The sequence below is a fragment of the Toxorhynchites rutilus genome, chromosome 2 (assembly GCF_029784135.1).
Source record: "Toxorhynchites rutilus septentrionalis strain SRP chromosome 2, ASM2978413v1, whole genome shotgun sequence".
Lineage (NCBI taxonomy): Eukaryota > Metazoa > Arthropoda > Insecta > Diptera > Culicidae > Toxorhynchites > Toxorhynchites rutilus.
The window spans coordinates 263,908,929-263,934,570 of record NC_073745.1 but is presented as its reverse complement, the minus strand read 5'-3'; the positions used below and the strand labels follow the sequence as shown (position 1 = coordinate 263,934,570).

The 25,642-nt window shown below is 38.1% G+C and overlaps 2 protein-coding genes across 2 annotated transcripts; one reads left to right on the top strand and one right to left on the bottom strand.

The window, feature by feature from the left end:
• Positions 1-5,327: 5,327 nt before the first annotated feature.
• LOC129771516 (iduronate 2-sulfatase) lies at positions 5,328-7,286 on the bottom strand. Its single transcript, XM_055775254.1, has 3 exons — positions 6,882-7,286; positions 5,627-6,827; positions 5,328-5,569 (listed from the first exon to the last, which is right to left on the bottom strand). Exons 1-3 carry the CDS (start codon positions 7,077-7,079, stop codon positions 5,433-5,435), a joined length of 1,536 nt encoding a protein of 511 aa, XP_055631229.1. The 5' UTR covers positions 7,080-7,286; the 3' UTR covers positions 5,328-5,432.
• A 14,777-nt stretch (positions 7,287-22,063) lies between these two features.
• Positions 22,064-23,459, top strand: LOC129771520 (E3 ubiquitin-protein ligase RNF113A). The gene is made up of 3 exons (XM_055775260.1): positions 22,064-22,317; positions 22,374-23,079; positions 23,138-23,459. The coding sequence occupies exons 1-3, from the start codon at positions 22,251-22,253 to the stop codon at positions 23,304-23,306; spliced, it is 942 nt and encodes a 313-aa protein (XP_055631235.1). The 5' UTR covers positions 22,064-22,250; the 3' UTR covers positions 23,307-23,459.
• Positions 23,460-25,642: the final 2,183 nt, after the last annotated feature.

Sequence of the window (25,642 nt, the reverse complement as noted above, 5' to 3'; positions counted from 1 at the left end):
CATTCGTGTTTGAATATAAGATATGAGTTTTGAAGATTTATTCGTAAGTCATTTTAAACAAGTTTGGTGGCCTTAGGATCTGTTATACCCAACTTGCGGCCTTCTGGTTGGCCCACCTGGTGTTGCTTTATTTTAAGCCATTTTGTACGTGTAAAAATCGCGAAAAACTAAGAAATCATTACATTTTTTAAAGTAGGATAACGTTTTTCAGTAATGGCATGTTTTATGGAATAGTTAGCATCTTTATGGAATAGTATAGCATCTTCTCAGGCAGTCAAGCTGCACTTAAATCCCTCAATACTTTCAAGTGCTATTCAAAAATTGTCTTCGAATGCATTTGCATTTTACAGCAACTAAGAGCCTGATCACGAACGTCACTTCACGGTGAAAACGAAATGACGTTCGTAATCAGGCCCTAAGTCAGATAAGTTCGGTACAACTATACTGAATTCCTGGCCAATAAGGCCTAGAGGGAACTCGCAAGATGTGGCTCAAGCTCACCCTTGACTGGTCCAGAACCATTCTGCGGAATTTCTGATTGTGTGTTGACGAGTGAGCTGAAGAAATGGAAAGACTGGGAAGTGGCGGCCAACTGGATGGCTGCAAAACTTAAACAGGCAAAAAAATTATAACGCCGAGTATTAAAATTACTCAACAACTGCTGAGCCTTAATAAGAAAGACTTAGGCACATTCACTGGTCTCATAACAGGACACTATCCGAGTAAATGCCATCTCAAAAACATAGGTTCAGTACAAGATGATATTTGTCCCTTCTGTAATGCCGAAAGCGAAACCTCGGAACATTTGCTCTGCTGCAGACTTCAACACCTTGACAAGGCTATTCTGGAGCCCGAGGAAGTTTGGTTTGTGTCGCCGAAGAGGATTATAAATTTCATCGGACAGATTATTCCTGATTTGCATCTATTTCGCTAAAGCTTTCAGCCTACTTCTTTATCAATAAGCTGTAGATAAGTTTGAACCGTAGTAGTAAAAAATTGGGCACACCACAATAGATCAAAACAGTGTACGCAGTGGTTTACACCCAACAAAGGAAAAAAAAAACATTTCGACAAACACAAAAACAGCGCAGAACAGATCATTTATGTTTGTCAGTTTTGTCAATCAATGTGCAAATGAAGCGTAATAAGTTAAATATATAGAACATTTGGACTTTAAAAACTTGTGTTTATTTCCATAGTTTGTTTAGCCAGAACAATTCCAACCGCAGATGGCCCGGTTTATTCGTCAAGAATAACTGCGACCATATTTTTCTAAATCTAAATCTAATTCATTCCCTATACATTTGTTTTGCCCATTTGTGTGTATTAGCAAAGCACGTTATTTATACACCACTATAAATCCGGTGTGCCTGGGTCACTCGCTTGAAATGAAAAGGTAGCGTTCGTTCTGCGGACGATGTGGATAGAGAAAATGTTGAAAAAATGAGGCTCCGCCCGTTTTCAATTTATTCAGTATAAACAATCAATTCGCGATTTCAGATCACAGCATTCACGATACATCACGAGCCATCCAGCTATCGATCGAACGGCAGCGAAGCTGTTCAAATCTAAGTGGTGCGGACTCAATCTACTTCATTTTCAAGCAAATTCATGCATGTTTTCAAGCGATTTCTTGCAATAAATTCTCAGACCACCAGAGATGCCAGATTTACAAATATGTTTGTAAATTTACAGACATTTCTGTAAAACATTTCTATTTTTCTATTTTTGTTTTAGACTTTTTGGATATAACAATATTTCACAGGTTTTTGAAAAATAAGAGGCTCTATCCATCACATCAAAGATATTTGACTCACCATATGACATTTTTCCACAGTTTTAATACAGAAAAGTTATTATATTTAGTTTATATCAATACACATGACGTTAGACCAGCGATACTCAACCAGCGGTCCGGCAGTCTTTCTGGTTGGCCCATCTGGTGTGTATAAAGTTTGGAACTCATACACATAAGTACTTTTGCCCTGACATCATTGCAGACGAAAGAGAGCATACGGTTATACACAATTAATGAAAAATTGCATTCTATGCAGTTAAGGAAAAATCTTGAACGAAAATTGTCTATGATAATTATTTTCTGTTCTAGATAAGATTGTTTTGCTGAAATGCAAGGAGATTTATTGAAAATAGTTAAGTTAGGGTCAGGACTATGTCTTCTAAGTATTTGAACAACATCGAATAAAAATTTTCATTCTATTTTCAACAATTTACATTCGCTTTCGGGTCTGCTTATGACGAAATATGGGTTACTGTTCGATATTGTTACAACAGACATGGTTCATGGCCGTGTGGTGATCTAAAACTTGTATAGCCTTGCATGGCGGATGGTATACACTGCATTTTCTTATAAATTTCATCAACGACAAGACCGCAAGCCTTGGTGGATGTCCAATATATCAACGAAGAAATAATGAATTTTATAAAAATTAACAACGCGTATGTATGTGTATGTATGTATATGTAGATCGTTGAAACATTTAAATACACTTACAACACATAAGTTATTAAGTGGTCCGAAAAATCAATTTTTTCCACTTTTTCCCAAAAATGACAAACGAAAATTAATAACTTTTGAATCACTGAACCGATTTAGATGATCGACATATAAAATTGAAACTAATGACCTAGCCTTTTATTAAAAAATATTTAACTTGCGAAAAGAATAATTATATTTTAGTATTTATTGATTTTAGTCGTTTTTTATTTTTTATGACTTTGGCGCTATATTTTTCAATATTTTTTTCTTGAAAGCTGAGGATTTTTTACATAACATATCTCGATATCAGAGATGCTATTTTTTCGTTTTTTAGATATGATTTTTCAAAGTTAACCGGTGGTTCAAAAAATCATTTTTCCCCCTTTGTCCAAAAATAACTTTCTGCAAAAAATCATAACATTTGATTAATTTGAATACACCGATTTAGATGATCGATATATTAAATTGAAGCCAATAAGCCAAGCCAATGATATCACACTTGCGGGAAGATTGGATTCTAGTAGCATAGGTCTAGTTTAGTCACATATGAATATGTTAAATGTTAAATTTACAAAATTATAACTTAAAAACGATAATTATAGCATCTTTGATATCGAGATATGTTAGGTAAATAATCCTCAGCTTTCCATAAAAAATATAAAAAAATATAGCGCTCCTATCTTTAACCGAGAAAACTATGAAAAACTAACTCAATCAATAATTACAAAAGCAAAAATTCAATTTTTTCGCAAAGGAATATTTTTTCAAAGAAAAATTACTCGTAAGCTTCAATTTAATATACCGATGATATGAATCGGTTCAATAGTTCAAAAGTTATGACTTTTTGTAGTGGAAAAAATGGGGAAAATTGTTTTTCGAACCATCGATTAGTTTTGAAAAATCATATTTCAAAAACGAAAAAATAGCATATCTGATATCAAGATATTTTATGAAAAAAAGCTTTCAAGAAAAAATATAAAAAAATATGGTGCCCCCTAGTCCAAAACCATGAAAACATTAAAAAACGACTACAATCAACAATTACGAAAATAGGATCCATATTATCTGCAAGTTCAATATTTCTCAATTAAAACTCATTGGCTTCAATTTGATGTGTCGATCATCTAAATCGGTTAAGTGGTTCGAAAGTTATAAATTTTTGAAAAAAGTCATTTTGGGAAAAAGTGGAAAAAATGATTGTTTGGATCACCCTAAAATGGAAATGGGCACCCTAATGAAAAATAAAAAAATACGAGTCTAATGTTTTGCGATAAAGAACAAAATTACAACCTTTGACGAAGATCTGAGAACCACTATATTGGTTTGGCGCGATGTACAAAGTATTAATGAATATGTGAAAATTCACCTTAAAAGACATTTCTATAGATCTGCAAACTTTTACAGACTTTTCCTCATTTTTAACAGACATTCACATGTTTTTACAGACTTTTTTTAAAAATCATCTGGCATCTCTTCCTTCCACTTTTTATCGAATATTTTCAAATCGCAGGAGTAAACATTTACGTGACTCTGACTTCGTTTGTTTTTATTTCGTTCGGAAAAACGTTATGTCAAAGAGAGGGGACATTAAAAATGCGTTTCTCAGTGAAAGGCTTAGATGCTCTTTCAGAGATGCAATGGTTAATTGAACAATTGACGGAAAAATGTAGTTCGTTCATTTTATAATTTTAATTATTTTTGCCCTTGACAACAATACCTCTTTTATAGTGTTGATTATCATAAGAAAAATAACACTCCTGATCGTTGGATCTCTTTTGACATTTCAATTGGATCTTTTTTGACAGCCGTTTTGATTCAGTCCGCACTACCTAGGTTCAAATGACTTTCTGAAGGCTGGAGGTTCAGTTTAATTTTTTAAATTGACCTTGTGGCTAGATTCAAATTTCAACAATTCAAATCATCATCATTATTCAATTCACACTCTCGCTCCAGCTAGCAGACTGCAGTCTTGAGAAAATGCTGATGCCACACAACGATTCTGCTCGATACAAAGGAAGAATGGAAGATAAATATCGTATACATTGGTGCCATTTTGTTCGGTGGAGACATCGCATCAATTTTCATGCCGTCTAGCGAACAGTGCTTCTGTACTTTTGCATCTGTACTGGGGTGTAGATAAAAGTTCGAAAATGAGAGCGTTACGTTTGGGGTGCAAGGTTTTTAGTGTTAATACCTCTTTGTCGGCAGTACGAAGTGATATGATAATCAATTAACTCGCAAGATAAAAGATGTATGTGTAATGTATATCACTTATTGACCCAAAAACTTGTTTCAAAAGCTCCCATACAATTCAAACACAAATTTCTGCATAACTCGGGAATTAATAGAGCAAGTGGAATTTAAATTGGAATGTCAGGATTTAAGAGTGCAAGAAATGTAATGTGAATCATCTGGAAGGAGGAAGGTCCCATAAAAATATTACACATATTTCAACCGACCATATTAACAACTAAACATGACAATTGAAAATTTTAGGAAAACTCTGAAGGAAAATAAAAAAAATAGGGAAACCGAATTTCCAAATATTCTACTGTTTTCATTTTATTATATTTTTCGTATAAAACATGTATTTCATGTGACGGAGAAACATGTTATTTGCAAGTAATTGAAACGAGAATTGTGTCTGAAAATAATTTTAGAAGTACTAGGAAATTTATCATAAAAGGATATCGTAGAGTATCAATTAGAAGATCAATCAATGAATAGTGCTCCGATTGGATCCATGAACGTTCGCTTAGTAAGAAAACGTGAATATTTGAAGTTCTGCAAAATTGATAATAAAAAATCCATTTTTGGCAGGACGAAGTTTGTTGGGTAAGCTAGTGAAAAATAAATCAAGACGCTCCACAAAATCAGGACGGATGGTATCTTTACACTAGATTATTATGGTGAGTACTTTATTGATGGCTTATGATTAACAAAACTTCATTTGAAGGCGAAGATTTAAATGTTCTTTGATTTCCAATAGCTGTGGACGCTCTGCAAGATTCATGTTTTCATTCGGGTCAATGCTATGGTCGTAGAGTTCTTCGCCATAAAGTTTGGTCCAATCTAAAAAGAGTGAGCTGTATTTAATATATTACATTCCCGACAACATTTATTTCTTACCCCTTGTAAATTTGGATGGATCAAACCCAATCCAAGCTGTATAACGATATTGTTTTGTCCGGATACTGTAACCCATTATCGTTATCTGGTACAACTTGGGCTTGTCACTGTTTGGGTGAACCGAGGGATACGTTCCTGGGCGGGGGTATTGGCTGAAGGCTTCCTCCGGATGATCGTTACATGTTGGATCGGTAATATATGACAGCAAAGATTTTCCCTCAACACATGTTTCCGCCTTAATACGATCTCTACAACTAGTCACCGGTGGTAATCCAGCTATATCCACCAAAGTAGGGAAAATATCCAACAGTTCAACCACTTTGTCGATTTTGTTGTTTGGAACCGTCTTGATGTCGGGGCTGTAGACAATCAAGGGAACTTTCAGAGCCACATCATAGTTGCTGAACTTTGACCACTCGGCATGCTCACCAAGGGACCATCCATGATCCGAAGTTAAGATTACAATTGTATTACTAAAATCAACATCCTCGAACAATTGCCCAATAAGATCATCGACGTAAGTAACTGCGGCGTAATAATGTTGACGAATTTTAAGCTTCATCTCATCGCGAATCGGACCAAATGGGTAGCTTATGTTCAAAGCAATTACATCATCACGACTTCGAACATCCAAGTAAGAATTCCATGCCACAGTTGGTAAGCCATATGGAGGATAATCCGGGTCCTGATTGCGAAATTTACTTGTTCGATGCATTTTCAAATATTTGGATGGAAATTTGAAAGGAATGTGTGGTTTATGATACCCGACAGCCAAAAGGAAGGGCTCTCGAGTTTTATTTTGGCGCTGTTGTAGAAAATCTTTCGCTGCGAGAGTGCTCTGAATATCGGGTAAGGTATTCTCCGGCTGCAGCTCGAGATCAACTGGACAGAGAAGATTCTTTTTCAGCTTGCCTGTTGGTATGTCGATACACACCGGCTCATTCATGTATTTCTCCGTGGATGGATGATACGGAACATTACTCCAACTGAGAGGATAATCGTCAGTATAATTAGAAGATACACCGGGGTGAAATATTTTTCCTATTGAATGAGTGATGTATCCATTTTGTTTGAAGTACTGTGGTATAGTTGTAAAGTTACTCGCAAATTCTCTCCAGTAGCTATAAAAATCGTATAAACGAATAGTATCCGGTCTTCGCCCAGTCAATAGGGAATTTCTGCTTGGTGCGCATATTGATTGCTGCAACATAAAATAGTGCTAAAGCAAAACTTTCGAACTAATTAAATTACTTACTTGAGCAAACACGTTAGTGAAGTAGTATCCCTTTTTAATTAGTTTATCGATGTTTGGTGTTATCGCTTTTGGATCGCCAAATGCATTTATTGCCGGACGCAAATCATCCAACATTATAAGAAGTACATTTGGTCGTTTGATAATGAGGCTTGTTGCCCGGGACAACACCGAGAACAGAACAAAATATACGAGTTTCATTGCATACTATCTGGAACGAACAGCACGCAGTAAATATCGAACAATGTTGTATTCATAACACTCGTGAGCAAAGTGGACGTGTTAACATAATTGATCGGACGCATATGCATGATTTGTTTTGCTTTTGTAGGCGTAAATTGTTCAAAGATTAGAGAACCGGTAACAATTCAAACTTCTAAATTTTCGAACATGTTATTTTTAGCGATCAAACAGGCCCACGTGAGGACAATTCATTTTCTTTTTACATGGATTCATGTGAATGATCTTCTTGAATGGTACTAACGCATAGTGCGGCGTCCCATAGACAAAAGTCAAAAAAAATCACCTTTATATTCACCCAAACCAAGTAGGTGTGTTTTATACATGTTTCAGGCATGCTGAAACGATCTCAGTAGCCTTGTTAGCCAATCCAATTTGTCAGAACAAGCATGTGCAGTCAAGAAGTTCCTTCTAAGCACGTGGCAAATTAATTTTCAGTGTTTCGTTTACGTTCGATATCTTTTAAAATGAAATCCCAAATGGCGACGGTAGCAACACGTAAGTATAATCCGTTTCCTTAACTACTATTGGGACATGCCGCAATCTCTGTGAAAATAAACGCTTCTTTGTTAAGGTTGTTAAAAGATACTAAAATTTCAAATACTCCGGCAAAAAAAGTTCCGTGGAGTTCCGCTCCAAAACACCCCTCAACTTTTCAGTCATTATACCCTTGATATTCTGCAAGTGATTCTTGTTGCTCAAGTCTGCTCTTCTGATCACAGTTCACGATTTTAGATGATATTTCTACAATTGGCGATCTAACGCAAAACGTAAACGATCGGTGAGACATCTGGATTTTGTTTTTGAACTACGAAAATGATTCTAATGTAACCTAAAACTCAAAAACAAATCACGTATATTTTACTTCCGGGTAGTTCTCACATGCAGGAATCGTGCATTTTTCTACTTGTTTTTGAAGGGTGCTCTCGAATTTCCTTCTTTAATTCAACCATTCTCAACATTTTTATAGTTTTCACTACTGAAACAGGTAAATAAATAACATGTTATATATAAAATTGCGCAGAATTGAATTTCTTACAAACTCATCACAATCAAATAATCTTTAATGATTATAACATTGTAATTTATGGAAAGAACTACAAACCTTCCATAAGCTCACATGGCAAAATTTAAAACCATCATAACTTTCACCGCAGCGCCGCCTTGGTGTAGATTTGTACGTTAGATCGCCAATCAAGAATAAGCAAATTTTCGAACAATGGCTCCCAGATGACCCCTCCCAAAGAAAAGATCGTTTGTTCACATTTTTGTTGAGGTTTTATGATACGGATGATTTCTCTAAAGAATTTAAAGAAGAGCTTTTGAATTTTTGCAAAGTTTATTGCTACAAAATTAACCAGAGATGGTCGAAATGCTGCAGATCATGTTCAAAATTCGTAAAGCAAAATTCGGACTAGTTGTCAAAACCAGTTAAGCTTCCGGCATATCAGAAAGATAAAACTAAAGACGATTTGCAGTCTGTTCCTCAAATTAGTAAAGGAATACATCAGAAATCGTTTAACGAATGTTCGAAAAAGACAAAAAGGCGACGTGTTGGAGATCTCGTTAACAACAAAGCACCTGATGAGCTTGCATTCGCTGCCAATTTATCAAACTGTTCGAGTGGAAATCAGGAGAAAACACTGACGGCAGCACAAGCACTGGCTCTATATTTTGATTTAGATCTCTCTGAAATAAAGTACAATGTACATCGATGTACTTTGAATAAAATACATCCAAATTTGCTACCAAGTCTTTATGCGTTGAAACAAGAAAAAGCAAAAATAACTCCTAAATTGATTTCTGCGACCGAGACGTCTGCTGAAGTAGATTTACAAGATCTTATGAATTGCACCTCCGCTAGCATCGTCAAAGAAATTTCGCTAATGACTTCAACTTCAGTCAATCTCGTCTGTAAATGGGGTTTTGACGGCAGTTCAGGGCATAGTGCATACAAGAAAAAGTTTACGGAAGCAGGAAGTTCAGACGAAAGTTTGTTAGTCGTTGCGCTGGTTCCCTTAAAACTGGTCGACTTCGCAAATAACGCTATCATCTGGATGAATCCCCGGCCAAGTTAAACATCGTACTGTAGACCGCTTAAATTTGTGTTCACGAAGGAAGACTCACAATCTATTCTTGGCATTCAGTCAGAAATGGAGAAGAAAATTAAAGCGTTACAGATTATCATCATCAATAACGATAGCGTTCGGATCGTTGTAAGTTTTGAATTCCATCTTACTATGATAGATGGAAAGGTAGCAAATGTGCTTTCTGGAAATAAAGCTTCTGCAAAATGCTTAATTTGTGGATCTTTTCCGAAAGAGGTGAATACATCGAAGGCTGTTGGGACAGTACCGAATACCAAAACTTACAAGCTAGGCCTGTCACCACTGCATTGCAAGATAAAATGTTTTGAATGCGTAATTTACATCGGTTACAGGTTAGCATTATAGAATGTTTAATAGTGTATAAATAATAACTATCATTCATTTCAACAGATTGCCATTAAAAACCTGGCAAGTGAAAAGTGCTGAACATTAGCAAGAGTCAGTCTTCAGAAAACCTATGCTGTGTTGCGCTCGAATTCAATTTTCTAAGACTAGATTCGAGCTCGGTTTAAAATTGGGAATATAAGCCGGTGTATGGATACGTTGCAGTGAAGATGCTCGAACTCAAAAGCGAACCGTGTTGACAACAGATCATTTGAACTTTGTTTCGGTGTGTGTTGATTCGTCCGGGCGCAGGTGTGCGCATGGAGAGAGAGTTCAACTGGGTGCAAAAAAGTGTTGCACATCAGAACTGCGTTCAATTCCGAAGACTGGCAAGAGTATGAAAGCAGAAAGCGAGAAATTCAAGAGGCGTTCAAGTCAAGGATGGGTCTAATTGTCGACAAGCCGAAACCGGGGTATGGTTCAAACCAAGGCGTTGTACTATAGGTGGACAGCAATGTCAAAATTGCTGTTCGGCCATTGCTCGTGAAAAAACAAATTTGTTTACAAAACAAGTCGTATCTTTTGGTAACAAATGCATTCGTTGACAGAATAGCTGCTCGCGCTTTATTGTCGCTTTATTGACACTGCACGAAAATTTTCCTCGGATCCACAAACCAGCTCGGAAATAACAGGGGTAAGTGTGGTGCTGATATCGAATTTCGCTACAATTCTCCGTATAATATCGTCGGGGCGAAAAATTGAAATGTCCAAATACCAGAAACTATTGTCGGATACAAGAGATCTCTACATAAGCCTGTACGGATGGTATTTTATGCCTGTATCTGTCCATAAGTTATTGGTACACAGTTCAGATATTATGGAAGCATTTGATCTGCCTATTGGCCAGTTTTTTTTTCCAAAATATATATTTTATTAAGGCACATGTGGCGTTAGCCTGACGGGGCCGGGAGTCCAATATTTTGACAATTTTTGTCTTACAACTATGTTAGTAATATGTAACCGATTACTCGCGGTTGGCTCGAGGTTAGTATTACAAGTGTTCTCATAATTGGTATGTTGCAGTCTTCGATGCTCTGTACGTGTGCCCGACACGGGATACTTCCTATTGGGATGCAGCTGACCATTAATCAGCAACGCCCCCCTAGTCTGTACCCCATATCTAGCGTGGTGCGTCTTTCTCGACTCGAGGAATCCAGGATAGAATGGTCACTAGCCGGCGCAATCATCAGCTCGTGTAGAGTTGTCATGAGCGGTACAACCTTTGGCTCTTGTTGAATGATCAGTGGACTGCACAACCTTCGGCCCGTGCATCTGTAAAGAGTGTGTGTATGTATTGCCGCGACTAAGTAAAAGTTTATCGATCGGATAGGAGGGATATGAAACGGGGGCACAACGAAGGAAACATCATTAAACGTTGACATCGGCGTTTCTGAGGAACAGGTATAGATGAAGCAAAAGATCAGGATCCCGGCTACCTAAGATATCCCGGACGGGGATATCCGATTGTCTGCCTTGTGCTCTCAGTGCTCTAGAGAGCTGAGAGCGAGCAGCATGGAACCGGATACACGACCAGACAACATGCTCGATGTCGTGGTAGCCATCGCCACAATCACAAAGATTGTTTGCTGCGAGCCCAATGCGATAGAGATGCGCGTTTAGGTTGTAGTGATTGGACATAAGCCGAGATATCACGCGAATGAAATCACGACCTACATTCAATCCCTTGAACCATGCACTCGTCGAGACCTTAGGGATAATCGTGTGTAACCAACGACCGAACTCATCACCACTCCACATGCGCTGCCAACTTACGAGCGTATACTGACGAGGAATGTGGAAAAATTCTCAAAAAGTGTGCCTTCTAAAGCGCCCACCTTAGCTAGCGAGTCCGCTTTCTCATTCCCCGGAATCGAGCAATGAGAGGGAACCCATGCTAAGGTAATCTTGAATAATTTTTCGACCAGAACACTTAATAGTTGTCTTATTCTTATTAGGAAATAAGATGAGCGTTTATCAACTTTCATTGAGCGGATTGCCTCTATTGAGCTGAGACTGTCTGAAAAAATAAAATAGTGGTCGATGGGCAATGTTTCAATGATCCCTTAATTGGCCAGTTATCGGAAGAGGCTATAGAAGCTACTAACAGGCTGATCAGGGAGAACAGGTTAAAGCATACGAGAAAAGCATCAAGAATTTACAGCAATAAGGACTTGATGAGCTATATACTGCTTTCTTCTGACCCTTCGATAGCAGGGAAGAGAAAAACTATAGCGAATAATCATCACACGGATGTCAATGATATTTCTTCTTTTTTTGCTGATACAGTTGAATTTGATTCTGTTTGTCTTTGTAATGAAACTGAATAATTTACAAAATAATCGAAATATGTAATAAAAGAAATAAGACATAAGCTTTCTCATCACATTAATTAAAAGAGGTGTACTTATTCGTAAACTAACAAATATTACAAAATAGAGAAAAAAATTACCTCTAAGGAAAATTCCAAAATGATAAATAAATAATAAATAGTGTAGAGTTTCTCCTGCTATACAATACATGGAATGTAAAAATTAAATGCAACTTTAGAATAGAAAACATTTGAAAATTGAAAAATTACAGTGGCGTTTGCGTAACTTTGCCATCGGATGAAAAATAAAAGATTATATTATTTGTGTATTATCCAAACAGGAGAAATATTCCGGAAAGCATTTTATTTCTTCATAACATTATTAATTTGGCGTTTAGGATACTTTTGTGATTATGTACAAAACGTTAGTTTTTTATGCAAACAAAATCGTATAAAGCATTAATCTTTTATGCAAAGAGTAAGAATATATAAATCAAACATTGTATTTAATTGTTAAAAATGAAGCATTAGCAACTTAGACGAAAAAATGTTAAAAAAAAGAAAAATCACCACGGTGGCTTTTAGGTCACTGTGTCGTCGGATGAGATATATAAGATTGTGTGTTATTAGCCTTTTATCTAAACAGGAGAAGCATTCCAGAGAACAACTTAATTTTATATCACTATTAATTTGGCGCTTAAGACACTTTTGCGATTACGTATAATACATAAGTCTTTAATGCAAATATTAGATTTCATCATAACTAACATTTTTTCCATTATACCTATCCGAAAAAAATGGCTATAAGAGCCCCCGCGGACTGCAGACTGATTTGTCGGCCGATAGTTTGGTCGGCTTCTTAATCAGTACGGAGAGGTATGCATGTGGGCACATTACGCCGATTCAGTTGGATCGGTTTTTGCACCGGAAGGCCGACCCGACCAAACTGTTGGTTGACAGAAAGTCTGTAGTATGCGGGGGCTCTAAGGGTTGTTTTGATTTTTGTCCCGCATCTCCATATATTCAACGCACTGTGCGGCGGTCTGTCATTGCGAAATCCGCGCGGGAGAACCGTCCAGTGTGTTCTTACTGGCTGATTTAGACGATGCCAGTCAGCGCTCTAGTTGAAGTATCCAGTGAATAAAGAACAGACACTCTGTTCAAGTTAGAGGCCAATTACTTGTTCGATACTGGTACAAGTAATTTGAACAGAGTGTCTGTTCTCTGTTCACTGGATACTTCAACTAGAGCGCTGACTGGCATCGTCTAAATCAAGGCGCTTGTATAAATGTATAACAGGTGAAGCAACATCATCACTTCAACAAGAAGGGTATTACGGTTTGTGGAGCGGGGGTTGTTTGTTTTGTTATTGCTAGGATACGCCATTTTTGCATTTTCACATGCGAGAGTAGTGGATGAACTGGATGAGAATGAAATTCTACAAAAACACCTCTTCTTTTTCACATAAATTTGCGAAAGCCGAACATCGTAGGCATCGTTCGAATAAGCGTCGTGGCAGTTTGTAGAGAGCCGCCGGCAGCTGTTTGTAAACAATACCGACAGCAATTCCAATATGGCTGAAAGTGCATTTCATATGATTGTTTCACCTGGTATATATAGAGGCGCCTTGGTCTAAATCAAGACGGGTCTATGGTACTAGGTGAGGCCGTTTCGTCACTAAGTTGGTTAGGGGAGCGGTATATAAAAAAGTACGGAAGAAAGCAGAAGGGGATTTTTTTCCTTGAAGCGTGAAAGAGACAGACTGATCACGAGCGAGCTTGTGCACAAGCGTATTGTGTTTTGTTTACAAACAAAACACAGTAGACTTCAAAGATGGCTGAAGAGTGGTTTTAGCAAGTTGGCCCACCTTAGGATATACTTCTACGCGCGTTGGTCTAAATCAGCCTTAAGGTTGTAGTTGAAGTATCCAGTGAACAGAGAACAGACACTCTGTTCAAGTTACTTGTACCTGTATCGAACAAGTAATTGGCCTCGAACTTGAACAGAGTGTCTGTTCTCTATTCACTGGATACTTCAACTGGAGCGCTGACTGGCATCGTCTAAATCAGCCTTAAGCGTAAAGGTTGATTTAGACGTCAGTCAGCGCTCTAGTTGAAGTATCCAGTGAATAGAGAACAGACACTCTATTCAAGTTATAGGCCAATTACTTGTTCGATACTGGTACAAGGAGCTTGAACAGAGTGTCTGTTCTCTGTTCACAGGATACTTCAACTAGAGCGCTGACTGGCCAGTCAGCGCTCTAGTTGAAGTATCCAGTGAATAGAGAACAGACACTCTGTTCAAGTTCGAGGCCAATTACTTGTTCGATACAGGTACAAGTAACTTGAACAGAGTGTCTGTTCTCTGTTCACTGGATACTTCAACTACAACCTTAAGGCTGATTTAGACCAACGCGCGTAGAAGTATATCCTAAGGTGGGCCAACTTGCTAAAACCACTCTTCAGCCATCTTTGAAGTCTACTGTGTTTTGTTTGTAAACAAAACACAATACGCTTGTGCACAAGCTCGCTCGTGATCAGTCTGTCTCTTTCACGCTTCAAGGAAAAAAATCCCCTTCTGCTTTCTTCCGTACTTTTTTATATACCGCTCCCCTAACCAACTTAGTGACGAAACGGCCTCACCTAGTACCATAGACCCGTCTTGATTTAGACCAAGGCGCCTCTATATATACCAGGTGAAACAATCATATGAAATGCACTTTCAGCCATATTGGAATTGCTGTCGGTATTGTTTACAAACAGCTGCCGGCGGCTCTCTACAAACTGCCACGACGCTTATTCGAACGATGCCTACGATGTTCGGCTTTCGCAAATTTATGTGAAAAAGAAGAGGTGTTTTTGTAGAATTTCATTCTCATCCAGTTCATCCACTACTCTCGCATGTGAAAATGCAAAAATGGCGTATCCTAGCAATAACAAAACAAACAACCCCCGCTCCACAAACCGTAATACCCTTCTTGTTGAAGTGATGATGTTGCTTCACCTGTTATACATTTATACAAGCGCCTTGATTTAGACGATGCCAGTCAGCGCTCTAGTTGAAGTATCCAGTGAACAGAGAACAGACACTCTGTTCAAATTACTTGTACCAGTATCGAACAAGTAATTGGCCTCTAACTTGAACAGAGTGTCTGTTCTCTATTCACTGGATACTTCAACTAGAGCGCTGACTGGCATCGTCTAAATCAGCCAGTAAGAACACACTGGACGGTTCTCCCGCGCGGATTTCGCAATGACAGACCGCCGCACAGTGCGTTGAATATATGGAGATGCGGGACAAAAATCAAAACAACCCTTAGAGCCCCCGCATACTACAGACTTTCTGTCAACCAACAGTTTGGTCGGGTCGGCCTTCCGGTGCAAAAACCGATCCAACTGAATCGGCGTAATGTGCCCACATGCATACCTCTCCGTACTGATTAAGAAGCCGACCAAACTATCGGCCGACAAATCAGTCTGCAGTCCGCGGGGGCTCTTATAGCCATTTTTTCGGATAGGTATAATGGAAAAAATGTTAGTTATGATGAAATCTAATATTTGCATTAAAGACTTATGTATTATACGTAATCGCAAAAGTGTCTTAAGCGCCAAATTAATAGTGATATAAAATTAAGTTGTTCTCTGGAATGCTTCTCCTGTTTAGATAAAAGGCTAATAACACACAATCTTATATATCTCATCCGACGACACAGTGACCTAAAAGCCACCGTGGTGATTTTTCTTTTTTTTAACATTTTTTCGTCTAAGTTGCTAATGCTTCATTTTTAACAATTAAATACAATGTTTGATTTATATATTCTTACTCTTTGCATAAAAGATTAATGCTTTATACGATTTTGTTTGCATAAAAAACTAACGTTTTGTACATAATCACAAAAGTATCCTAAACGCCAAATTAATAATGTTATGAAGAAATAAAATGCTTTCCGGAATATTTCTCCTGTTTGGATAATACACAAATAATATAATCTTTTATTTTTCATCCGATGGCAAAGTTACGCAAACGCCACTGTAATTTTTCAATTTTCAAATGTTTTCTATTCTAAAGTTGCATTTAATTTTTACATTCCATGTATTGTATAGCAGGAGAAACTCTACACTATTTATTATTTATTTATCATTTTGGAATTTTCCTTAGAGGTAATTTTTTTCTCTATTTTGTAATATTTGTTAGTTTACGAATAAGTACACCTCTTTTAATTAATGTGATGAGAAAGCTTATGTCTTATTTCTTTTATTACATATTTCGATTATTTTGTAAATTATTCAGTTTCATTACAAAGACAAACAGAATCAAATTCAACTGTATCAGCAAAAAAAGAAGAAATATCATTGACATCCGTGTGATGATTATTCGCTATAGTTTTTCTCTTCCCTGCTATCGAAGGGTCAGAAGAAAGCAGTATATAGTTCATCAAGTCCTTATTGCTGTAAATTCTTGATGCTTTTCTCGTATGCTTTAACCTGTTCTCCCTGATCAGCCTGTTAGTAGCTTCTATAGCCTCTTCCGATAACTGGCCAATTAAGGGATCATTGAAACATTGCCCATCGACCACTGTTTTATTTTTTCAGACAGTCTCAGCTCAATAGAGGCAATCCGCTCAATGAAAGTTGATAAACGCTCATCTTATTTCCTAACAAGAATAAGACAACTATTGAGTGTTTTGGTAATTTTGACATTGCTGTCCACCTATAGTACAACGCCTTGGCTTGAACCATACCCCGGTTTCGGCTTGTCGACAATTAGACCCATCCTTGACTTGAACGCCTCTTGAATTTCTCGCTTTCTGCTTTCATACTCAGGCCAGTCTTCGGAATTGAACGCAGTTCTGATGTGCAACACTTTTTTGCACCCAGTTGAACTCTCTCTCCATGCGCACACCTGCGCCCGGACGAATCAACACACACCGAAACAAAGTTCAAATGATCTGTTGTCAACACGGTTCGCTTTTGAGTTCGAGCATCTTCACTGCACCGTATCCATACACCGGCTTATATTCCCAATTTTAAACCGAGCTCGAATCTAGTCTTAGAAAATTGAATTCGAGCGCAACACAGCATAGGTTTTCTGAAGACTGACTCTTGCTAATGTTCAGCACTTTTCACTTGCCAGGTTTTTAATGGCAATCTGTTGAAATGAATGATAGTTATTATTTATACACTATTAAACATTCTATAATGCTAACCTGTAACCGATGTAAATTACGCATTCAAAACATTTTATCTTGCAATGCAGTGGTGACAGGCCTAGCTTGTAAGTTTTGGTATTCGGTACTGTCCCAACAGCCTTCGATGTATTCACCTCTTTCGGAAAAGATCCACAAATTAAGCATTTTGCAGAAACTTTATTTCCAGAAAGCACATTTGCTACCTTTCCATCTATCATAGTAAGATGGAATTCAAAACTTACAACGATCCGAACGCTATCGTTATTGATGATGAAAATCTGTAACGCTTTAATTTTCTTCTCCATTTCTGACTGAATGCCAAGAATAGATTGTGAGTCTTCCTTCGTGAACACAAATTTAAGCGGTCTACAGTACGATGTTTAACTTGGCCGGGGATTCATCCAGATGATAGCGTTATTTGCGAAGTCGACCAGTTTTAAGGGAACCAGCGCAACGACTAACAAACTTTCGTCTGAACTTCCTGCTTCCGTAAACTTTTTCTTGTATGCACTATGCCCTGAACTGCCGTCAAAACCCCATTTACAGACGAGATTGACTGAAGTTGAAGTCATTAGCGAAATTTCTTTGACGATGCTAGCGGAGGTGCAATTCATAAGATCTTGTAAATCTACTTCAGCAGACGTCTCGGTCGCAGAAATCAATTTAGGAGTTATTTTTGCTTTTTCTTGTTTCAACGCATAAAGACTTGGTAGCAAATTTGGATGTATTTTATTCAAAGTACATCGATGTACATTGTACTTTATTTCAGAGAGATCTAAATCAAAATATAGAGCCAGTGCTTGTGCTGCCGTCAGTGTTTTCTCCTGTTTTCCACTCGAACAGTTTGATAAATTGGCAGCGAATGCAAGCTCATCAGGTGCTTTGTTGTTAACGAGATCTCCAACACGTCGCCTTTTTGTCTTTTTCGAACATTCGTTAAACGATTTCTGATGTCTTCCTTTACTAATTTGAGGAACAGACTGCAAATCGTCTTTAGTTTTATCTTTCTGATATACCGGAAGCTTAACTGGTTTTGACAACCAGTCAGAATTTTGCTTTACGAATTTTGAACATGATCTGCAGCATTTCGACCATCTCTGGTTAATTTTGTAGCAATAAACTTTGCAAAAATTCAAAAGCTCTTCTTTAAATTCTTTAGAGAAATCATCCGTATCATAAAACCTCAACAAAAATGTGAACAAACGATCTTTTCTTTGGGAGGGGTCATCTGGGAGCCATTGTTCGAAAATTTGCTTATTCTTGATTGGCGATCTAACGTACAAATCTACACCAAGGCGGCGCTGCGGTGAAAGTTATGATGGTTTTAAATTTTGCCATGTGAGCTTATGGAAGGTTTGTAGTTCTTTCCATAAATTACAATGTTATAATCATTAAAGATTATTTGATTGTGATGAGTTTGTAAGAAATTCAATTCTGCGCAATTTTATATATAACATATTATTTATTTATCTGTTTCAGTAGTGAAAACTATAAAAATGTTGAGAATGGTTGAATTAAAGAAGGAAATTCGAGAGCACCCTTCAAAAACAAGTAGAAAAATGCACGATTCCTGCATGTGAGAACTACCCGGAAGTAAAATATACGTGATTTGTTTTTGAGTTTTAGGTTACATTACAATCATTTTCGTAGTTCAAAAACAAAATCCAGATGTCTCACCGATCGTTTACGTTTTGCGTTAGATCGCCAATTGTAGAAATATCATCTAAAATCGTAAACTGTGATCAGAAGAGCAGACTTGAGCAACAAGAATCACTTGCAGAATATCAAGGGTATAATGACTGAAAAGTTGAGGGGTGTTTTGGAGCGGAACTCCACGGAACTTTTTTTGCCGGAGTATTTGAAATTTTAGTATCTTTTAACAACCTTAACAAAGAAGCGTTTATTTTCACAGAGATTGCGGCATGTCCCAATAATAGTTAAGGAAACGGATTATACTTACGTGTTGCTACCGTCGCCATTTGGGATTTCATTTTAAAAGATATCGAACGTAAACGAAACACTGAAAATTAATTTGCCACGTGCTTAGAAGAAACTTCTTGACTGCACATGCTTGTTCTGACAAATTGGATTGGCTAACAAGGCTACTGAGATCGTTTCAGCATGCCTGAAACATGTATAAAACACACCTACTTGGTTTGGGTGAATATAAAGGTGATTTTTTTTTGACTTTTGTCTATGGGACGCCGCACTATGCGTTAGTACCATTCAAGAAGATCATTCACATGAATCCATGAAAAAAGCAAATGAATTGTCCTCACGTGGGCCTGTTTGATCGCTAAAAATAACATGTTCGAAAATTTAGAAGTTTGAACTGTTACCGGTTCTCTAATCTTTGAACAATTTACGCCTACAAAAGCAAAACAAATCATGCATATGCGTCCGATCAATTATGTTAACACGTCCACTTTGCTCACGAGTGTTATGAATACAACATTGTTCGATATTTACTGCGTGCTGTTCGTTCCAGATAGTATGCAATGAAACTCGTATATTTTGTTCTGTTCTCGGTGTTGTCCCGGGCAACAAGCCTCATTATCAAACGACCAAATGTACTTCTTATAATGTTGGATGATTTGCGTCCGGTAATAAATGCATTTGGCGATCCAAAAGCGATAACACCAAACATCGATAAACTAATTAAAAAGGGATACTACTTCACTAACGTGTTTGCTCAAGTAAGTAATTTAATTAGTTCGAAAGTTTTGCTTTAGCACTATTTTATGTTGCAGCAATCAATATGCGCACCAAGCAGAAATTCCCTATTGACTGGGCGAAGACCGGATACTATTCGTTTATACGATTTTTATAGCTACTGGAGAGAATTTGCGGGTAACTTTACAACTATACCACAGTACTTCAAACAAAATGGATACATTGATGACTGGCCAGTCAGCGCTCTAGTTGAAGTATCCAGTGAATAGAGAACAGACAGAACAGTGAACAAGTTACTTGTACCTGTATCGAACAAGTAATTGGCCTCGAACTTGAACAGAGTGTCTGTTCTCCATTCACTGGATACTTCAACTAGAGCGCTGACTGGCCAGTCAGCGCTCTAGTTGAAGTATCCTGTGAACAGAGAACAGACACTCTGTTCAAGCTCCTTGTACCAGTATCGAACAAGTAATTGGCCTATAACTTGAATAGAGTGTCTGTTCTCTATTCACTGGATACTTCAACTAGAGCGCTGACTGACGTCTAAATCAACCTTTACGCTTAAGGCTGATTTAGACGATGCCAGTCAGCGCTCCAGTTGAAGTATCCAGTGAATAGAGAACAGACACTCTGTTCAAGTTCGAGGCCAATTACTTGTTCGATACAGGTACAAGCAGGGTTGCCAACTATTTTTTTGAAAAATCAGGGAGAATGAAAAAAAAAATCAGGGAAAATCAGGATAGCTCATATTGGGTTGTCCGGAAAGTTCGTACCCATTTTTGAGAAAACAAAAGTATTATTTTTTGAATTTTATATGCACAGTGTTGTTTTGCAAACAATTCAGGAAGTGCTGAAATCTTTCAGGTAGCCTAACAATTCTAAACATTATTTAATTATGGAAGCTAATTTGTTCAGTTGGGAGCAGTATTTGTGGGAATGTATCGACTGGTTGCTTGGTAGAAACTCACAATACAGAATTCCTCTTCAATACCACCTGAACCAGATCATAATTGTTTTTCAGGTGAAGACCGGGTCAGTCTGATTATTTAAAATGACCTGTTTTCATCACCCGCCACGATTTGCTTAAAAAAAATCGATGCATAGATGAAACGCACAAGTCGTAACGATTTACGTAACCATGTTTCAACTGATGCACATGAACGGAGATTTTAAACATATGTAGTGTACCTGCTAATTCATTTGTCGTGTCTCACGGATCATTCTTACAACTTCTTGCTTTACAAACAATTTAATATATTTTCTTCAAGAAATAAAACACTTTTTAATAATAATTACAGTTTAATAAAAAAGATGCTTACACATTCTTACTTCTAAAATTCTTGTAAATTGGATGTTATTTGCTGCGAACATGTAATGAAACCTGTATCGTTTTTATTTAACTGTACATAATTTTTGGTCGCTAATATTCCTTTCATCGTTTTCGTTCCAATTCTGTTTCTAATCTTCGTTTTATTGAGATTGAATTGCAAGAACCTTCGGGCATATGATTCTTATAGATTATATTTCTTTCACGTTAACTTCAAAATTCAAAAAATGTCGACATTGTACCTTCGAAAATGCGAAAAGTATAATCGAAAGAAAAAGTAAAAATTATATAAGCGCGGATCGTAGAGCTTTTTTATGTAGACTATTATGACAGTTTTCATATACAACCAGCAAAACTCCCAGTATATTTATATGGATTTTTTTTTCTGACCAAAAAATAAAAAGTAAAAAATGCAAAAAGCAAAAAGAAAAAAATCAGGGAAAATCAGGATCATTTTATAAAAATCAGGGAAAATTGAGTGTTTGTCAGGATATCAGGGAGCGTGCCAAAAAGTCTGGGAAATCCTGAAAAATCAGGAAGGTTGGCATCTCTGGGTACAAGTAACTTGTTCACTGTTCTGTCTGTTCTCTATTCACTGGATACTTCAACTAGAGCGCTGACTGGCCAGTCAGCGCTCTAGTTGAAGTATCCTGTGAACAGAGAACAGACACTCTGTTCAAGTTCCTTGTACCAGTATCGAACAAGTAATTGGCCTATAACTTCAATAGAGTGTCTGTTCTCTATTCACTGGATACTTCAACTAGAGCGCTGACTGACGTCTAAATCAGCCTTTACGCTTAAGGCTGATTTAGACGATGCCAGTCAGCGCTCCAGTTGAAGTATCCAGTGAATAGAGAACAGACACTCTGTTCAAGTTAGAGGCCAATTACTTGTTCGATACTGGTACAAGTAACTTGGACAGAGTGTCTGTTCTCTGTTCACTGGATACCTCAACTAGAGCGCTGACTGGCATCGTCTTAATCAGCCTTTAGCTATCACCTGAAAGAGATCTGCCATCCAATCCCCATTTGAAGTTGTCGCGCAACACTATGCTGCAACTGTAAATGATTTATTGTGTTGTGCTACCAAGCTACCAAGCCAAGCGCAAGTGCTGTCAACATACCAAACAAAATAATAACAAACGATGTCTTTTATAAAGCGCAGCGTGAAAAATAAATTCGCTCGAAAGCGAAAGCAATCCTCAGAATCAGGTATATATCATAATGATAAAACTTTTTATCAACATTACAAATCTTTTTATCGCCAGATGAAGCCGAGTCGGAGTCCGCCGTTGTTGTCAATCAGGAGAGAAAACAGAAAACAAATCCTAACATCCAAGGCACATCAGGCTTGAAATCCCGCCGCAAAACAGATAATCAATCCGCGAGTGACTCGGCAAGCGATGATAATGACGATATCAAAGTCGTTTACAAATCAAACCGCTCAGTTGCACCAACTGGTCCACAGGACCAGGGTGCAACCGCTGAACTGGAAATCGAGACCGAGAAGCAAAACGATGCACAAGCTATCTACGAGAAAAGTATCGAAATAAACAAAGAACTCGAGGGGAAGGCGGATGACAAGGTGTACCGTGGTTTGAACAATTACACCCAATTCTACAAGAAAAAGGATAGCGCTTTGGGGAATGCTGCCTCCGGTATGGTACGCAAAGGCCCTATCCGGGCACCTTCTAACATCAGATCCACGGTGCGATGGGACTATCAACCGGATATATGTAAAGATTACAAAGAAACCGGCTATTGCGGGTTTGGCGACAGTTGCAAGTTTTTGCACGATCGAAGTGATTACAAGCATGGTTGGCAGCTTGAGCAGGAAGCATCCACAACCGGTGGAACTTATGCCGACGATTCCGACGGTGACGACACAAAGTATGAGATTCATTCGGACGAGGAGGAGCTCCCCTTCAAGTGCTACATATGCAGGGAAAGCTTCGTAGATCCGATCGTGACGAAGTGAGATAGAATCATTCGAAGTTGTGCTGTGTAACACTAACCGCACTTCTCGTTTTAGGTGTAAACATTATTTCTGCGAGAAATGCGCATTGGCCAATTACAAGAAATCAACGCGATGTGCTGTGTGTGGTGTACAAACCAATGGCATGTTTAATCCGGCGAAAGAGCTGATCGCAAGACTGAAAACTAGAGAAATCAATGACGATGCTGGATCTGATAGTGACTAGCTTATTTGATTATGTTACAGTTAGTTACTTCATTTAGTAGGACTTTTCACAACTCAACAAAGTTAACTTGCTAATCCTGCATGTAAAAATATTTCATACAAGAGAACATGTTGTGAACGAGAGTGAGTTTGTAAATAAAACTTATTTGACCGACAGAGGCGTATTGCTTTTTAAATCGAATGAACGTATTGAAGCTACAGTCCTTTGAACATCCAGTAAAAAAAATCGCGTAAAAAAGAATCCAGAGTACAATATCCAATAGACGACATGTCTATCGCTTCCAATCAGTTTACATAAATGTTGCGCTCGCTCTTCCTTTCTCACAACACCCACTTCTCGTTTGAGAAGTTGTTGAGTGAACATCGTTTGGCGGCGAGCGTCGAGCGGAAATTGTCTTTCTTAAGATTCATTGTACCCCTAACACATTGCCGAAAGACGTGTTCTTACGTTGATCGCATTTGATTGAAAAAAAAAATACGAAAAATGTATTTGATCGCAGTAATATATTATGAATGGAAAACTAAATAAACTCTTTTGCTTCAAGTAATTCAAAGTTCTAAGAACTGGATTCAATTTGCTGAAAACAAGCTGTGCTCTGTGCTCAGAACCGCTCTGCTGCTTTCTGTGGCATCGGTGTCTTCGGTTTCTTTGCAACGGTTTTAGATGATTTAGTTGGTTTTTTCTTTGCTACTGTTGTACCAATAGCATTAGCAGTAGCTTTCTTCTTGTTCACCTACTTCGCCGCAGTAACTTTGAGTTTATCTGCAGCGGTAGCTGTTTTCTTATCTCCGGCAGCAGCGAAGACATCGTTTCGATTTCTTCTTGGTGGCTGTCTTCTTCCTCGAAACTCGATGCTCGCCCGCTTGATGGCCACCAAACGGAAAGAGTTGCGCGTGTGTGTGGGGCGGCTGTCTTCAAAGCCCAACCTTTACCTCATCAAGCGAAAGCATTTATCGATGCTGGTGCTTTCTTGGACGCCTTCTTAGTGGTACAATTCTTCTCCCCGACATTAGGGGGAATCTTTAACGAACCCGACGCACCAATTCCATTTGTTTGCACAAACAGGGTTGGTGACATCGTTCATTCACGCTTTTTTGATGAACGAAGTTAGTTTCGCCGCAGCTGCGATAACATGCTCTAACCGCTGTGCAATTATAACTGAGTGGATTTCGAGCGGGTACCAGCTTATATACTGATTAGCGTGAATTCAATAGCCTGTTTTCAAAGCAATTTTTAAGCTATTGAAACAAGTTTTTGGATCAGTAATTGTAAGATATGTATGACCAGCAGTTCAGCAACACTGACACCGACAAGCTACCAGCCTTACAGCACAGAAGAAAGGTGAAAAAAGTATAAGATCGTAACGAGGAAACATTCATGTATTACCGTTATACAATAAATGTACAATTAAACTATAATTGAGTTGTTATTGCCTTCGTTTAGTCACAAATACTACAATAATTAACAAGCATAAAACGCGTAGACATTTTATTCTTCGGATTAACTGTTTATTGTACCACTTCGTTCACTTGGTTAGGAGGTATTAACGCTTTACATCTTGTTGTTCCGGCGTAATGCTCTCGTTTTCGAAACTTTGAACTTAAACCCCAGTATAGAAGAGAAAAAACGTAGTCCTACGTCAAAACAATGCTCAACGTCTCTAGGCTTCAAATCATAAATTTGTTGCGTTTTGAATAATTCCTGAACCACCACTACTAGCGAACCAAAGTGTTCGATCCCAATAAACGAAAAGGGTCTTTGATCCGAGAGATCGCCCATGGAATGTGAACGTGGTATTGCTTTTTGGTTTTTTACACTTTTGACAACTCACTCTAACCCGCTGAAACAGAGTCTGACCTTGGGAATTCGTTCACGACGGTGGCGTGATTTTGATGATGGTATCGACTGTGATGGTACCGTACTATCAGTCATTTGCATTTTTCTCTCTTTTCCGTTTAGTGGAAACATGCGATTGGCATTGTCAGTTGAAACGAGTTCTGTCCCAACGCATTGGAACCACTTGTTGACGCTTCATCACGCTGATTGTTGTGGAGAAGTTCCGCTTTATTCCTAACATCCGATGAAAAGGGGTGCATGAGCGAGTGGGGTTGCATGAGAGAACGTGGTGAAACCATTGCTGGTGTAACGGGAAAACTAGCCACTGTTTCATGTGGTGTACTTAAGGGCAACATAACAACATAACTCACGTGCAGTACTACCCAATTAATTTTGCACTGGGTAAATACAGTTGGTACTGGGGGGACGGGTACTGTCGTTTTCTGGCAGACCGGGCAAAGACTGTTGATTCTATGCATTCTTTCTAATTCTATTCCATA

What these genes read in the sequence shown, in the direction of transcription:
- LOC129771516 (XM_055775254.1), bottom strand. Translation starts at nt 7,079, where the DNA reads ATGAAACTCGTATATTTTGTTCTGTTCTCGGTGTTGTCCCGGGCAACA. An exon ending in TCACTAACGTGTTTGCTCAA is followed by an intron (nt 6,828 to 6,881) that starts GTAAGTAATTTA and finishes TTTATGTTGCAG; the next exon opens with CAATCAATATGCGCACCAAG. An exon ending in TCCATCCAAATTTACAAGGG is followed by an intron (nt 5,570 to 5,626) that starts GTAAGAAATAAA and finishes CACTCTTTTTAG; the next exon opens with ATTGGACCAAACTTTATGGC.
- LOC129771520 (XM_055775260.1), top strand. Translation starts at nt 22,251, where the DNA reads ATGTCTTTTATAAAGCGCAGCGTGAAAAATAAATTCGCTCGAAAGCGA. An exon ending in AAAGCAATCCTCAGAATCAG is followed by an intron (nt 22,318 to 22,373) that starts GTATATATCATA and finishes TTTTATCGCCAG; the next exon opens with ATGAAGCCGAGTCGGAGTCC. An exon ending in GTAGATCCGATCGTGACGAA is followed by an intron (nt 23,080 to 23,137) that starts GTGAGATAGAAT and finishes TTCTCGTTTTAG; the next exon opens with GTGTAAACATTATTTCTGCG.